The sequence below is a fragment of the Chamaea fasciata genome, unplaced genomic scaffold (genome assembly GCF_029207755.1).
Source record: "Chamaea fasciata isolate MVZ Bird 193981 ecotype frontalis unplaced genomic scaffold, bChaFas1.0.hap1 SCAF_6, whole genome shotgun sequence".
Lineage (NCBI taxonomy): Eukaryota > Metazoa > Chordata > Aves > Passeriformes > Sylviidae > Chamaea > Chamaea fasciata.
Genome location: NW_027094091.1, coordinates 48,761,382 through 48,778,444, shown reverse-complemented (window position 1 = coordinate 48,778,444; position 17,063 = coordinate 48,761,382). Strand labels below are relative to the sequence as shown.

General features: G+C 39.5%; 1 protein-coding gene and 1 long non-coding RNA gene across 3 annotated transcripts in view; one reads left to right on the top strand and one right to left on the bottom strand.

Annotated features, from left to right (window-relative positions):
* BANK1 (B cell scaffold protein with ankyrin repeats 1) overlaps positions 1-17,063 on the top strand; it is a 137,264-nt gene that overhangs the window by 97,112 nt on the left and 23,089 nt on the right. Inside the window, exons 9-10 of the mRNA XM_066186307.1 lie at positions 13,624-13,720; positions 15,145-15,513. Of these exons, the coding sequence (XP_066042404.1) occupies positions 13,624-13,720; positions 15,145-15,513 (466 nt within the window). The remainder of the gene's footprint in view (positions 1-13,623; positions 13,721-15,144; positions 15,514-17,063) is intronic.
* On the bottom strand, positions 1,883-10,088 carry LOC136291337 (uncharacterized). Of its 2 annotated transcripts, XR_010721497.1 has the most exons (4): positions 9,921-10,088; positions 8,911-9,027; positions 4,666-5,799; positions 1,883-2,017 (listed from the first exon to the last, which is right to left on the bottom strand). It is a non-coding gene; the product is annotated as an uncharacterized lncRNA (long non-coding RNA). The 2 variants fall into 2 exon arrangements; XR_010721496.1 differs by lacking the exon at positions 1,883-2,017 and having other exon boundaries at positions 4,568-5,799.

The following is a 17,063-nucleotide window of genomic DNA, read 5'->3' as shown; positions in this document are numbered from 1 at the left end:
GTAACTGGCTGCTACTCTTCTTCCGTCTGCTGCTTGCGTCCTTTCAGCTCCTGAGTTCTTGTAAAGTTACCCAGTCTTTACACTCAATATCTACTTTCTCTGTGGTGCTGGGGGCAGAGAAGGTGAAGGGGAATAAGTTAAAACTGTTGTATGTTCTATTAGGAAAAAACAGAAATTCTCTTTAAAAATGAAAGTGAAAAGGTGGAATCCAATGGCTTAATAGCAACCTGCTTAAATTGCTTTTTCTGTTATATAGTGTGGTATTTTTCATAGTAGTGGCTACACGGTGTCTGAAGGAGAGTTGGGAGCAGGAAAAAACCCCAGTCCACTAATGCATTGCATCCCAGGTTCATTAGCATCTCAATTACAGCAGGTGTCTCTCTGTAATGCAAAGCTTGACCAACTGCTGTAAATGATAAACCTCAGTAACTACACTTCTGGATCCTGACTGTGGATTAGAAACATGGAATGGACTGAGCAGGTAATTGCTGGTATTAAATAAGAACATGATGCTGTAGGAAACCCCACACTGGGTGTCAGATGTAGGTTGTTTTGCCCTTTTTCTCTCATGCTTTAGTGTTTTCCTTCCTTGGCTCTTTTTGTCACTTGCTCCTTCTTTCTTGTCTTGAGAACTGAAAGTGCTCACTGAAAAGGTAATATCTGAGATCTGTATTCATGTCAAGTTAGGATCTTGTAGCAGCTGCCATTAAAATGGCTGTCAAATACAGTTTTAGTGAGCTGTGCTTGCTAAGCATTTCCCAGTACTGATGTTACTAGCATAGAAGCAGGCTGATTACTACAGTTTGATTGGCTCCCCCCATCCAAAATTGAGAAGAAAAACTGTTACTCACCTTTTTGAACAGAAATTACATAGATCAGAAATTACACAGTTTTATGTCTTTACGTCTCTCTCGAAGCGCAAGTAGATCTCAATGCATGTCATACCATCAAAAGTGATTTTTATGGCTTTCAGCAGGTACTCATTTACTTTCTGCAAGCAGCCACTAATTGTATTTGATTAATCAGTCAGAGTATATACTTCTTTTGAATTTATGGAAAACGCTTATATTTGTTTATCCTGTCCTCAGGTGAGACAGATTTTATGATATATAGCACACAATTCAGTGCCTTGTGTTGTTTAACCTATTTCATGTAAAATTCTGAGAGGATACAATGCTGAATTTATTAACCTATCTGCTTTGGGGAATCACATGTAAAACAGTTACAGTTGAAATCAGGCTGTGGTGAAGATGGAAGGAAGGCAACACCATAGGTCAATAGGATGGTCTCGTCTAGGGGCAGAGACCCTATACCACAGCAGGTTTCGCTAGTGTGCATGATCCCAGGTACAGATCCTGTAGATCTACTCTCAGAAAAACTGAAAGAACAGGTGACTGCTCACTGTTAGTTTGTTACTGTTTAGTAAACAAACAAAACTAAGACAACTAGGTATTTTCCTTAAGATATGGGATCATTTCAGAGAGAAATACCATATAAAATTAAAACAAATAAACCTCTATTTATTTCAGTAGCATCTTCTGTTAACTCATGTTTCATGTTGTATAATTTTTTGCTCAAACATCAGGAGTTTCTCTTCATAGCCAACAAAATGGTTAGAGAAATGGAGCACCTCTCCTAAGAGGAAAGACTTGAGAATTGGGATTGTTCAGCCTGGAAAAGAGAAGGCTTTGGGGTGACCTAATTATGGCCTTCCAGTGCCTGAAGGGGGACCTACAAGAAAGACAGCCTTTTTACAAGAACATGTAGGGACAGGACAAGGGGGTGTGCATTCAAACTGAAATAGGATAGGATTAGATTAGATATAAAGAACAAATTCATTACCGTGAGGGTGGTGAGACACTGGAACAGGCTGCCCAGAGAATTTGTGGATGTGCCATCCTTTGAAGTGTTCAGGGCAGGTTGGATGGGGCTCTGAGCAACCTGATCTAGCAGAAGTGGTCTCTGCCCACAGAAAGGGGGATGATCCTTAAGGTCTCTTTCAGCCCTGTCTGTGATTCTACAATGAAAATATTCAGATGAAACACCAGGTGACTTTGTATTACATAACAGATTATTGAAAATAATTTTATTTTGCTAATTTGCAAGTACATTTATTGGACTTTTTAAAGGAAGCTTGGCGTTCTTTTTCTCTACTGCTACCTTCTTTCCTCTCTTTCAGGAACTGGATTTTCAGAGGGCTTGTAGAAGCCAGGAAGATGAACTTCATATTGCTTGTGCGCTGTATGCAAAATGGACCCAAATTAGATTCTGTTTTCTGTAAATGCAGGGTGTATTTCTGAGACAACAGATACAGTTTGAAAGTAGTAAATATACAGCCATCAAATAAAACCAGCTGTCACTGAAATACGTGAAATAAGCAAAGCACCTTAAAATGAAATGATTTGTGTGAACACAGTAGTGTAGAGGTCACTGACCAAATGCATAGATTGTCTTTTGGGGGTAGAGAGAAGATCTTTAATTTAAATTGATGTCCAGAGTTCTCAAAGTTTGCCAGCTGTTGCCAAGTCCTGAAACTTGCTTAGAGAATGAAAAAATTAGCATCTCTATTTTAGGAAAAAAGGAGATAAACTATTGGGCAGAACCTGTCATCTCATTTGCTTTCTTTTACTTTAACTACAACATCACCATCCTTCAGTTCATAAATTGCAAGATGTGCCTGAACTGAAAGAATAATGCAGAACGGCCAGAGTACTAGTGGTAAGTTTATAATAGTTGAATCTGAAAGCTGCGTGCACCATGTTTAGATCCATTTAGAGTCAAGCAAAAATAAGAGAAGGATTTGAAGACTAAATTCTGCAGAGGCTAATTACTTATCTGATTGACTAGGGATGTAATTTACATGGTATCTGTTTCAGAGGGAAAAAGGTTTACTTTTTTTTTACGTTCCTTACATTTGCCTTTTACATTTTTCCTGCTTTTGTTTATTATAAAGTGCCTGATATTACCACATGCTGTAGCAGTGTTTTCCCACAGAAGTGGTTGACTAGATAATTTTTGCTGGTTTTGTCTATGGTTTATGTTTTTAATAGACATAGTTGAATGCGGTACAGAAATAACCGCTTATTTCAGCTGCTTTTCTCATTCTTTAGCTCAGCTGTTGTTTAGGAATTCAAAGATTTTAAGAACCTGAATATAAAAACCTGTATCTGAAAACTCTGACTATTGTTAGCACATGTATGTGGAACATATGTTAGAAATATAATGCTATTTCACAGATTTTGACACTTTATCCTTTTCCCCTTTAATTCAATATATATTTAAAAGTTGCCTAGATAAAACTAAACTCCTGCTAGTTTCTGTAAAAGAAGAAAAATTTCTGAGCATTTACCAAGATTCAGGGCAGAAGAGCAGAATCTCAGAAGTCACCAGAGAATTTAGAAATTTTGGTTACTTGAGTTCAAATGACAGTACTGTGACTCGGCATCTAAAATGTAGTTCTCGTGCAAAATACAGCAGCTGCTTGTACGTTAGGGTAGTACTCTGCAGTGTATACATAGAAGATGGTAGAAAACGAGGAATGATGATGTGTTCATGCTGGAGAGCCTGAGACAGGTGATAAATCATAAATGTTCTACCAGGGGCATCTATGCAACTGTCTTAAAGTCCGGCCCATGACACCCTTGTCAGTAATCTGGAGCACAGGGCTTTGGAACAATCAGTGCTGAATGTTTTTTTCCTCAGCCAGACCATGCTTTCCTCATTACATGAAAAGGAGCTGAAAGCTGTTTGGGCTGTGTCCACATTCAATGCATCTACTCAATGCATCCTCTTCCTTTTCTTCCAGATAGTCACTCCTGATTCTTTTGGGAGCCCAAAACTTTGCTAAATGCCATTTTTTTACTCTTCTTACTTAAGCATTAGCTGATTAAAATTACTTAATCTTAAACCTTCCACAAGTGTTGCTCTTCCACTTGCTCATTACACTTTCAGGTGTGTTTTTGTTTAGCTGTTACTTAGTCTGCAGTATTTGAAACATTTCACACTCCTGGATGACATTGTGATCATCCAAAACATAATTATGTCTTTACAAAGGCAAAATTCCTACCTACTCATATAATTTGCTAAGGGAGTTGAAGAGATTTTCAGAGCCAATGACTTTTTCTTGTCTTGGATTTAAAAAGAAACAAAAAACAATGAAGCTTTCATATGTGCCATCTAGGAGAAACAAAAGCAGAAATAAACAAGTATGAGATATGAAATTCTGTTCTATTTCCTGTCAGTCAGTCACTCAATTAATCTTCAACCTCCTCTTCCACTTCCAGGGACCTGAGCATCTATGAACTCTCCTGCAGCTGAGAGTGTTTCAGTTACTACTGCTGGCTCCACAGGCAGTGCTCACAAGCAGAAAATTATCGCTTGAAATTAGTGTTTTAATGAACTGATCTCAGCAAATGTAAAGCAAAATCTCCCAGGCATTAAAGAAATAAGTGGAGGGAAAATTAACAACTGTGAAGTTCACCAGATGGATGGTCAGCAGGTCAGCAGGTGATGGCTTGGCAAAGGAGTGGAGCTGTGTAGTGGTTTGAAAGGAAAACAAATGAGAGGCTCCAAGTCAGAGATACAATTTAATAGGAAGAAAGGAAAGAAAGTAAAATAAAATAGATGCAATAATACAAAAGACCACTGACAGAGTCAGAATACAACCTGAGCGTAGTGATAGAAGCAGTTCAGATGAGGTGGTCTTCCTGAAGCAGTGATCCTGTAGGAAGGTCTGGTAGCTCGGGTCCTCTGGGAATCCAGTGGGTAAGCGCCTCTCTGGTGTTCAGAGTCTCAGCTTATATCCAGGCTAGAATGCTTGTTTCCTCCCTCTGGGCGGAGCATCTCACAATGGGATGGTGAGTCATGTGATAAGGCCTGATGGGCCCATTAACAGGAGGTAGTCCAGGAGGGGGTTATCTGTGAGCTGTGTAGCAAAGGTGCTGATGGGCCATTAACAGAAGATAATCCAGAGTGGAGGAGGCAGGGAGCACTGCCTCGCCTGGTTTCAACAGTTCATGAAGATGGTGATAGAATATACTTCAACCCAGGACAAGCTGGTTCAAGTTTTAGTCCTGCAAACTGCCACAGCTCTTAGGGACAGGGCCTAGAGGGACTCAGCAGTGTTAGGTTTGTGGTTGGACTAGATGATCTTGGAGGTCTTTTCCAACCTCAATGATTCTCTCTCTGCTCCTGCTCGATGTGCTAAGGGAGTGCTAATTCAGTAACTACACTGAGAGTTCAAACAGTGTAATCACAGTCATCAAGTGACAAAGAAGCTCTCTGGAGAATGGTTATTGCTTTGCCCAGGAAGAAAAATCAGAAAAGCAAGAAAAAAATTCTTACCCTGCTAGACTGAAAAATTAACCTGTGTGAGAGATGGGAGTGCTTTTGTGGAGTTTGCAATGATTACAGAGCCTGTCAAACAGCAGTAGATATTTTGTTCAGCAGAATCAGTACTCTACAAGATTTGAAAGTCTTTCAAAAATTGTGTGGGTGTGTGAAAAGTGAAGTAACAAAAATTGTCATTAAAGGAGAAATGAGCTAAAATGAGTCCAAGGAGAAATTTTATTTTTGAATGTTCAGAAGAAAAATCCCTTGCTACTCAGTAGATAGATTAGAGAACAGCATAAATGCACAGAAGAGGGAAAGTGAGCACAAATTCTTCAAATGGAGACTGCAGCAATTTGATTTTAAAAAACATATTTTTGTATATACCAGTAAATTTAGTTGTGTGATTGGAAGTCTCCTTTTGCTTCTCTTGCAGTAAGTGTTTCTCTCTCATAGCCACAGTCTTGAAGGCTGTATAATAAGAAGTGAGCAGCTATCAACACTCCAAGCCTTTACTTACTCTGGGTTTTTCTGTATATTTGTTTCCCAGTGGGTGTGAATTCCTGCAAAGAGAGGGCGTGCTTTTTTTCCCCCAGAAACTCAGTGAAAAGCAGTAGTTAAAAAAGTTGCAGAAAGTTTGCTATTATTTGATAGACAAGCATTCAAAGTAAATGTGAAATTGCACAAAATAATGTTGCAAGTAGGGATCAGTTCAGGAATGCTGGCTGGTATGCAGTGCAGTAGATCTGCTTGTAATGAAGTAAAAGCAGAGATACAAATGAAATGGTTTGATAAGGGAGCCCAGAAGGAAATTATTTAGGATTACAATAGATTATTTCAAATTTAAAAATTCCTTTTTTGCTGTTACTAAAATCTCTGAGCCCAAGTTGGGTATTCATTGATGCTTTAATTTGTTTAGTTTCTTAATATAGGACAAATCATTTGTTTCAGTCATGCAGTTGCTCCAGACTGATCACAAAATCATTAGATTTCTGCACTAAAGCATTTTATTTTTCATTCATTCTACGTAATCTATCTTTAATAGTTATGTACATTTTATGTACCTTTAACATAATGGAATGAGAACTCTAGCATTTTGTTATCTTTCGGTGTTGCAGAAAACATTTTAGCAGTTGAGACTTCCAACAAATTTCATGCAGAGGGAATTTTACAAATTACTGTGAATGTCACAGTATTATTTTTACCGTCGTTCTGTGTCCTTACTTGGTTTTGTACCTTATTTAGTATGTGTTTTTTATACTAAATAGTATGTGTTTAGTATAAACACATACTAGTTTATACTAGTTTTTTGTACTAAATAGTATGTGTTCTAATTTGTTAGGATTAGTGTAATCAGCACATAAGTATGCTTGTCCACCAGATCATGTGATACTCCTGATTTGAATTAACATGAAAAAAGTAGGAAGTGTTGGGTTGAACTGAAACCCATACAGATAAATGAAGCAATTATGCACACACCTATGACCCCAAAAAGAAATCTGGGAATGATAATGCTGCAGTTTTACACAGCAGAAACATGCCTTTGAAGGATTCAAAAATCTTGTGTCCTGCTCAGGTAGAATCAGAAGGGAATTTTAAAGATCATCTCTCTAACCCACCCACCATGGGCAGGAATGTTTTCCACTTCCAGATTGTTGCTTAAAGCCCTCTCCATCCTGACCTTGAACACTTAAAACTGTTGGGAGTTAAAGGCCTAATGGATGTATGTCAAAGGGAAAAGGGGATGGGGTCATATATATTCAAGATTCAACAACACTGCTGTGTTTATTATGTCCAGACATCTAATAAAAAGTCACATGGTGTAAGCAGCTGTGTAAGGAAGGCATGAGGGGTTTGCAATAAATTGACTGCCTACTACTCTGAGAAGTCATTCTGGGTAACAGATCAGTCTTTGCCTATTGTTCCTAGAATGAGCAGAATTTGTTTTATTCAAAAACAAGTACTGATATTAAATACCTGTTCTTTTTGTGGTCTAACCTGTGTGGCACACACAGTTTTAAGTCAGTTGCCTCTTGCCCAGGTGGCTAATGGATGTCAGAGGCACAGCGAGTTCTGACATCTGGTATTGATACTGTGAGGCCTCAAGAGGGAAGGGAAATTGTAGGAAACATAACACTGAAAGGCATCAATGAGAAAAGTCCCAGGGACTTCTAATGCCCTCACACTTTTCCTGTAAAGAAGTAGAGCAGGGAAGGGTCTTCTAATTAATTTCTGGGAGCTGGATGCACTGGACTCTTGGGCTCGGCAATGCTGCTGCATGTGCACCTCCTGGGCACAGCCTGAGACGTGCACGAGTGCGAGGTGTCGTGTGAGGCTGCGGCTCTGCATTCTCACCTGTGGTGAAGCAGAAGGCAAAGCTGACACCCAGCTGGGCAGGAGGGTGGAGTACATAGGGCTGGCTCAGCCATGCTTCCTGAGAGGGCAGACTGCCTTGCACATCAGCTTGCTCTGACACATGGGAAGCAGACAGCAGCAGCAGTTTTGGCTGGAAGGGTGATATATCCTGTTCTTGGCTTTTTCTAAGACAAGTCTTGCTTATGTCAGGAGAGGCAAATTCAAGTGTTTCAAGGGCTGGATTTAGCCCCTGGGCTGTGCAGCCCACACTGCTTTAAACCACTCTCTGTTTCAGTATTGCGTGGCAGAACACGTGCAGGAAAGCTTCTTTCCACCACTGTTCTTCCCACCTGCCTGGCTTCACAACCAGGTTGGTTTTTGTCTTGGATTGTTACACTGTATTGAATATTTCATTGCCCTTATGCTTTAGGGTTTTCTCATGTTTTTTTCCAAGCCTGAGCTATCAAGCAAGCTAATAGGGTAGTAAAGGTGTTTGACATTAATAAAGCTAATGAACAACAATGTTGGAGCTGTCCCCATGCATGCAATCAATTTTATGAAGCTCACTTTTTCAGTCATTTCTCCAGGTGCTCATACAGGACCCTGGAAAAAATGAGTCATAAATACTTAAACACTTTCAGTACTTTGATGAATATTTTACATTGTAGAATATGTGAATATTAGTAATTAATGCAGACTTGAGAGTTAGAAAAATTTTTATAACCAGAGTAGATTGTCACTAGGCTCAGGGATGCAGTTGGAACTGAATGAAAGAAAAGTGTTTGCCAAATTGCCTGCTTGCATTTCATGAAGAACTGAGAGTGCAAATGGAAAATATTTCCTACAATATACTAGTTCTCACCTCTGCATTCTGGAAAGCTCTGGCAGGGCAGTGATAATGGGCATCGTATAGGCTACACCACAGTGAGGGTGAGAGAAAAGGAGCAAAAACTGTGAAGATAGATGCCGAATTGAAATATATTCCTTTTGCTCTAAGTTGCCACACTAAGAGTGTAAGCAGCCAGTGCTGGAAAGTCTGAGGAGTGATATGAGCGAATCACCTGGGGCAGGGGAAAAAAAAAAAATCTAACTGCTATGTTTCAGTCCAGTTTCTCTGAAAGCAAAAACATTAAAAAGCAAATCTGATATGCCTATGACAAAGAAATGGAGGAAACATCCAGCCAAGGAAAATAATTTCTTCTGTCTTGAGGCCCTGAAGTGACTTACCCTATTTACATCCCCTTTTCTTCTGTGCTTAAATTCACTCCTGGTGGGAGGACATTTTCAGTGTGTTTGTGTACTAGCACGTAGGCTTTTGCTGAGGTCCCGGTCACCAGCATCTGCCTGGAAAGGAATACAGCAGGAGACATCATCCACCAAGTTTTTAAATGCATCGATAAGGTTTTGATATTTTAAGTGAAGGAAAAGGCTAGAGGGCTCTTTTCTGTGTAAACAAAGAAGAGGAAATCATTGAAGTTGTCCAGACAGGGTAACCTTGGTGAGAGCGATCTAAGATGTTATTGTATCTAGTTTCTATGACAGGAATGAAAAACAACAACATAATAACAGCTTTTTTTTTTTTTTAAGGCATATCTGAGTGCAGACTTATCTCATTGTGAAGGAAAGGTTGAAAGAGTACCAGGAGAACAAACCCAAGTAGGAGAATGAAGTCCACAGGAAATAGAAGCTGTATCAGGTTAATAAGGTCAAGATAGAATTGTACCATCGACGCTTAAGGATACTTTGAGAAAGACCAAGGCACAAAATGGAGCTAACGAGAGATCAGAAGTAATAAGAAATGTTTTTATAAGGGTATTTTTCAACAATTCATTGTGAAAATGGAAAGGCTTATTAATTAGTGTCATCCTGGTTCTTGTACTCTTCGGTACCCTATTAGCAATTTAAATAATAGAAAGATTTTTCAGATTCCTTCCAATACCATGATCCAGTGTAGTGATTTATGAGTGGGCACACTCTTAATACAGTTACATGAAATTTTGAAGTATTTGCAGTTCACATCAACTTCTAGGTTTTCAAAGCTGTTGATTTTACTTTTCAGAAAGGACTGTTTGCCTCATTGAGATGCGCACTGAAGAGAAATAAAGAGACAAAAGGTGCTGGAAGAAAAAGTGCAAATGAGAACATCTCCCCTTCTAGGTTTTCTTCTCTAATGATATTTAGAGAAAATACTTATTTTCTTTGATGCCCTGACTCCGAAGACATAGACATCCACATACCTGCTTAGCTGGTATCAGATACTTTTAAAAGCGCTGCTGTACTTGGATCTGGGCTCAACATGCTCTTGCAGCCTTTCTAGCAAGCCCATATAGACTGTGGTAGCTTTTACCAGCATTTGACAGTTTGTTTCTCAAAATCCCAGGAGGCTCAGGGCTGCAGATCAGCAGAGGGAAAGGGCAGCTGCTGCAATCTTTCAGACTGGTGCGTCTCAAGGAAGTCACGTGATAGAAATTGGTGTTTCCTGGTGATCAACACAGGTTCAACTCCGGGTGACTGGCAATGTTATCTTGTTGCTTAGTTGTCAGAAGAGGATGCCTAAAACTGTGCCTGTAGGACAGCATACCATAGTTGTCCTCTGCTCTGAAATGCTGAGCTACAGAGTAGTGGGAGACAGACAAATGAGCAACGCATCTCTTGGCAGAACTGCAAACTTTGAATGTTGGGAGTGGGATAAGAAGGAATAATGTGGTGACATGTTATAAACAAATCAGGCAACGAGATTTGTCTCAGCCTTGCCAGAATAGGCTTTAGTTTGACTGGAGGATATTTTTGGGGTATCTACTTGCAAGCCTGAATTCTATCCAACAGGCAGCTGGAAATGCCCTAGAATGCAGAAGATCAAATTGCCCTACACAAATCAGAAATTCTCACTTGGTTTCTAGAAATATAAGGTATGGATGTATTTTAGATATATCCACTTATATCTTATACATGAAGGTTAATGTGAGCTGTGATTGATGTATTTACCTGTGAGTAACTGTTTATGAATGAAATGCTGATGTCAGATACTTCTCGCTCTTGCCATAACTTGATACAACATTACTGTTGGGTTAGATTCCTCTGAATTCTTTAATGTTTCACTACTCACTATACAGTAAGGTAAATGCACCTAATTTCAATGGTGTCAGCCCTTGCCAGTGTTGATGACTGTCTCAGTTCAACAAAGAGAAAATCTTCCAAAAATGTGCCTTACAAAGATGGCTCTTCAGAAAAGCATTGTAAAAAATGCTGACAAGATGGTTGTAATAATTTTCCTAATGAATTCCTGAGTAAGGTACTGAGATAAATCAGTTCAGGCTTTGTATAAGAAGAACAGCTTTGAAGCTATTAAAAAACTTTACCTTTTTGAACGTCAGTTAATCAAGACAGTTAAAATACAAAAGTGAAAGAAAATTAGGTATCTACATTTTGACATTGAGAGGTGGCATTTAATCTTAGGACTTGAAATTTCAGTTTCTCAGAGGACTTTCAATGCATGCCAGCATTCCTGTTGCATCCTGAGGTGAAGAAATTATTTTGCTAACTCATAAACTAGTTTCAAACATTCAGAGCCCTTTTCCATAGTCTGTTGTGAGCTTGTGCTGAGAGCAACAACTTTTTTTTTTTACCTTTTTTTTTTCATAATGCGGGTTTCCAATTAAGCTAGTTCGTGCTTTGGAAGGTGGCTTGACATCCATAAGAAATCTCTAGAGTAAATCAAAGATCCATTTTCAGCCAAAGAGGCTCAAATGACTTGGAAGTTCAGCTATGCTACTACATTCAAGTTACGTGGCCCAGCCCATATAAAAGACACTTCAAACTTAAAAAGCAATGGGCATTCATTCACGGCATCATGGCAAGGTTTGCAAGCTGAGCCATGGCATTATTCCAATTTAGTTATGTTGCTTTGCATTCTTAAGTAAGGACACTTTCCACTGCCTTTGGAGTCACTGCACAATTTTCAGCTGCACTGTGTCGACATGCTCAGTGTCAGAGGAGACTTTTGTCAATAATTTATTCATTAGACAGAATTTTTTTCTAGTGTAAACATATTTAGTTAAAGACTTTCCATCTGTTCAGCTTTTCGGTGTCTCACAGGTCCAGGAGACTTTTAGAAAGTGTAGTCAGGGGCTGAACTTCTGAATTGCATCCTGAATTCCCTACGACTCAGCATTATCAGTGGAGCAGCTATAAACTAGCAGGAAAGCTGACCTTCAGTCTTCTGAAACATTCAAATTTCACCTTGAAAGAATTTCCTGGGTGTGGTACTCCAGTGTCATAGCAGGAGAACTTAATATATCTAGATCTCTCCTTGCTTGATTTCTTTTACACACATCGTCTCTTCACAGGAAACATGTCAAAGTGCTTTTTACTCTCAAAACATACACTTACTTACATTTAGCGCATGCAGGCCTAAGTCTTGAAAATATTCTGAAAAGCCCTAACTTTGGGGCTTTTGAGAGGTATCCTGTTCTTGTGAAGCATAAAGGAATTACATAAATAATAGGGAAGTTTAAGAAAAACAGGATTCTCTCTCTGATGCACACGTTATATGGGCACAGGAGGCAGAGGTGAATCCTCTGTTACTGAAGGCGTGTATAGCTGTGTAAAGATCCAGGTGTGTTTGTAAAGCAGCAAAGCAAGCCAGGGAGGCACCTGTTGCACAGTCTGGTAGCTGCAGTGTCTTCAGACTGCTAGTCAGGAGATGGCTGTGTAAAACAGGAGCAGGGAAGAAGGTGTTCTCAGTTCTGCAGAAAAACCTACTATTTCTCAAAATATTTTCCTCTTTCATGCAGTGAGAACTCTGTCCTTGGGGAGTAGCTGTGGGTGCCAGGAGGCGGCAGGATACTTGGAACAAACTTCTTGACAGACTACCATGAGCTCCTGAGAATCCTTTTCTGTGCCATGCAGAAGGGTGTAACTGCTTATCAGTTCTTCCTCTTGACTTCACTGTCCACTATTCTACTTGTAATTAATCTTGCACTTGTAATTATCTGGATGGTATGTGGACCATGCTGTTTCCCTACCTGCTTTAAGGTTGGCGTATTCAAACCCCTGGAGTTAACATTTTGTGATTCAAAACTCCTGATTAGTTATTGAGGGCTCCATTGTGTCTATAAAGGATAGTTTCATATCACACTTACATGAGAATCAAGGTTCTGCTGGGTTTCTTTTAAAGAACTGACACTTTTTGAAATTCCAGTTGTTTCAGCAATTAACAAATGCGTGTTCTATATTCTAGACAGCAGAACTGTCTGTAGTTGTATTACAGGCTTGCTTTGCACTGGTGAGCAGAGGTTTGTACCTCTTCAGCTTGAGGAAATACACTGATAATGTTTTAGAGAACTGATTGTTCTGACCCTCCTTGGGCTAATTTTCCATAGCACTGTGTGAACATAACAGCTTTCTACAGGAACAGAATACCACTCTGCCACATTTGGTCACTGAGGTAGAACTCCAGACATGCTTTGCAGTCCCATTTCTGGTTTTTCAGCGCACGCGTGGCTTTTGGCACAAACCACTGTTTGTAATGAGCTCCCCAGAGATTTCTTGCACCCTTGAGCTCTTCAGTCATGCCCTATCAACTTCATGTTTTTCTGTTGCTGATCTTTCTCTTAATCTTTGAGTGCTTCACAGTTGAGAACAGAGTTGGGAACTGCCTGGACAGCCCAGCAAAGTGCTAGGGAAAGGGAAAGTTCAATGAGCTTAAATCTTTCTGTGCAAACTTGGTGTTTGGTGTCAGAACATTGTGTCCTTTCACTGTGTCCAGAGATACACAGACCTTTTGCCTGCAGTATGTATGCCACTACACAGCTGCAAATGCTTGATGGTTCTGTCTTCATTTTCCTCCTTGCAGAATGTTGTGTATTATATCTGTGGCAAAATGTGAAGGCAGGAGGTGTTGCTACTAAAGCAAATATTCTCCTTTGTTTTTCTTTCTAGAATAATGCAGCAAGTGATTTCACTAATTGCAAGGAGGAAGTGGAAGACAGCAACACTTATGAGCCTATGTTAGGCTCAGAAACTCCACCCGCTGTGGGTAAGTCATGTTGTTAGACAACTTTGCTGGTACTGGTCAAATGAGTGTATTGTGGGCTATGTCAAATGAATGAGTTCATGGGCAGAGAGGGCAAGTTACTCTAACACTTCCAATTTCCACATGTTACTGCAACTTCCAGGGAGGACAGATGTCCTAAAAGGAGAAGGAAGTTGAGGGATTCAGTTGGGATAATAAAGCTCTTGCTCAGTAAGAGAGACCTCAGTGCAACCACCCTTCCTTTTAAACTCTGAAGATTTGTGATCTCCACTCTGAACCTAGAAAACTGCTGAATTCTCCAAGCTCTCAGAGAAGAACCTGCATAAAAGGGGAGGCACTACCTACAGGTGCAGTCAAGTCCTGTGTGGAGGCACAGATTTTGATAACAAAAAGTTGACATTTTGCAGCTTGATGTTCCTACTTCCAAGCACTGATTGGTGACAAGCCTGTTGATGATCTGTGTGGTCGTATGCATTCCCCTTGAAAACTGCGAAGTTGCTTGTTTGCATTTACCAATGGCATATATTTTGCATGTATCTTACAGTATCATAGATCTATGAGACTAAATTTAATCTTCTTTTTATCTTGTTGACAATTTTATTTTTTCAACTGTCTCATACATATGAAATGGATGTTTCTTACTTGCTGAGTTCAAACTGGTTGCTTTAGCACATAGAGGTAGATGATAGACACTGTGGAAAAACAGGTTTGCTCTGTCACATTGTATATGGGAACAGCTCAGGGTGAACACCTGAAAAAAGAGCACGAATTGTACCGTGTTAACCAGGTAAATGTCCTAACCTCCCGATTGAATCAGTGGTGAAAGGCAGGTATCACCAAAGGAAAACTCAGAATGGAAACCTACCACAAAGGCTCAGTAAAGTCTGCTGACAGATTGTGTAGTTTACTCTGTTACATTAATGAGGTTCACTATTAACATTTTGATGCTGTACATAGTGATTAAGATGTACACTTTCATGTCCCTCTACTTTGTTCTTGGTCTGTGGGTCACTAGAGATAGAAGAGCTCTGTTTCCACAAGTCTAGTCATCTCTCCCATAGACAATGTCTATTTCATTTTAGAGAGATTCAAATTAGCACCCAAATCCCATTGTACAAAAAGCAGTAACACAGATGTATGAGCTACAGCTTTATTTTGCAAAGTGTTGCTGTTTTGAAATAGATAATAGGTAATAGAAATTCTGGAGGCAGGGGAATTGTTTGTGATTTCATTCTGACAGCCGCTCTAGAAAAGTTTAACATTGCACACACAAAGATGGTGTGTATCAGAGTAGCAAGATACAACGAAAGCTTCCACAGTTGATTTAGTAAATATTTAAAAAGCTCTTCGCTGATGGTATGAATTTGACAGCTTTCCTGCTGTATCAGTTCATAAAAGTTTTATTAGCCATTGTGTTGCTTCTGTAGGAATCCTTGAAACAAGAAATGCTTCCAGATGGCAATTTTCAAATGAAATTATGCTTTCTTTAATACTAAAAGCCAAGCAGAACTCAAGAGATCAATATGAAATTGGATCGCGATGTCAACAAGAAGTCGAGGTGGATGTGGAAAAGAAGGATGACCTAAAAGACAGAAGTGAGGAGACAGAATATGAAGATGAAGAAGAGGAGGATTCATACAGCCTTCACAACAGTCCTGCAAGTTTGTATGCCAATGTAGGGGATGAGCTTAAAGAGAGCAGGAGAGATTGCTTTTTCTGCAAGAGACCACCCCCTCCTCCCCCTCGAAATCTGCCTGGCATCCAAAGACAGGACGATCTGCATAACTCATCACAAGGTAGGATCTTGGGAGGAAAATAACCCAGGATACAAACATGTGCAAGGACAGGCAACGTACTGCTGTAGAGATTGGTTTGATCACTTCTAGCGGTAGCTGGGTAGGATGGCCCTAATGCTACAAAGTAAGCTTGTGCATTATGAGGCCTTAATTCTGGAAAACAAGCATCTGCATGTGATCTTTGCTGCATCAAAATACTCATGACCGGGTTTGTCAGGTAACACTGTGGTATGGGCTGCTGGGTTCAGCTTTTCCTTGCTCCACCTATCTCAAAGAGCTGCCAAATAGTGCATGGTGCACTGGATTTACAAGGGAGGCTTGAAACAAAGATGAAGCCTGTATTTTTGTCAAGTTGACTTCATTATTTACCATTTTAAAACATTAAATGCTATCGTGATTTAACATACAAATATTTAATAATATTTAATACATAGCTTGAAGTTTCACAGGTAGAATTACTAGAAAGTGGCCATGCAGAGAGAAGTAACAGTATCTTACTACATTTTAGCCAATGTTGTAGTTACTTGGAAGTAAAAAGTCATATTGCAGATTGAAAAGAAAGGCAGAAATTCTGACAAATGCTTTTCCTTTTTTCCCTTTTTTAATACATTTGCCCCAGTGTAAGAATCTAAATTTTGTGTTGTGGTTTGATTAAAGTGATGAGAAACTCAAAGAGGTATTGCATCTGTTTCAGGAGGGATGATCATCAATTGCTCTCATTGGGAAAAAACAAGTATGCAAAATAATTCAAGCTTAAATACCAGTTTTAAATACTTGCATAGGGAAAAAAAAAACCCTTCTTATTTGTCATAGACACTGCTGATAAGTGTGCCCACAAATTGCTTTTCAGTTTCTCCACAGCTCATTACTGTTAACTCTGTTTTCAAATGTGGTGTAACCTGTTAGTCTTAAATTACCATCACCAAGCACTCTGATGTTCACATAATTAGGCAGAAATAGCTTGCTATAGGTAGGGTTTATCCTGTGTTCTGCTGTGCAGGGAAGAAATGGCTATAGGTAGAAAGTCATAAGTGAATTCTAAGAGAAAAAGGGGCAGAATAAAATTAACATTAACGGTGTGTTTTGCTTCCCACAAAACACTCAACAGCATGTTGAGTATAAATGAAGGATGTGTGTAAAAATGAGGGATCAATTTTGGCACACAGGATTTGTTGGTGTAGGTTTGTTATAAATGCCTGTCTTGGAGTAGTTCATATATGGCTACATCACCACAGTAATGTGACCCTCTCTGCCAAATGCTCTCTGTCTGCATGTGGGTACAAGCAGAGAAAGTTTCCCAGTATTCTATGCCAACTCCTGTGCTGGTAAAGCAGAGTTCATCTAAAAATGCTCCTATGGGAATAGTAAATTTAAAACATGCTCTGAATTATTCTGTGTTTAGCTGTGGATTCATCACTGGGGAATGGGGTGTCAGAATTCCTCTAGATGAGGATGATGCTTCCTTTCAAAGTTACTGCTACATATTTTCAGCCAGCTGCTTGCTTTTAGGAGTTGCTGTGGAGTACCTCGAAGGCAAGTCCCCTCTTCTT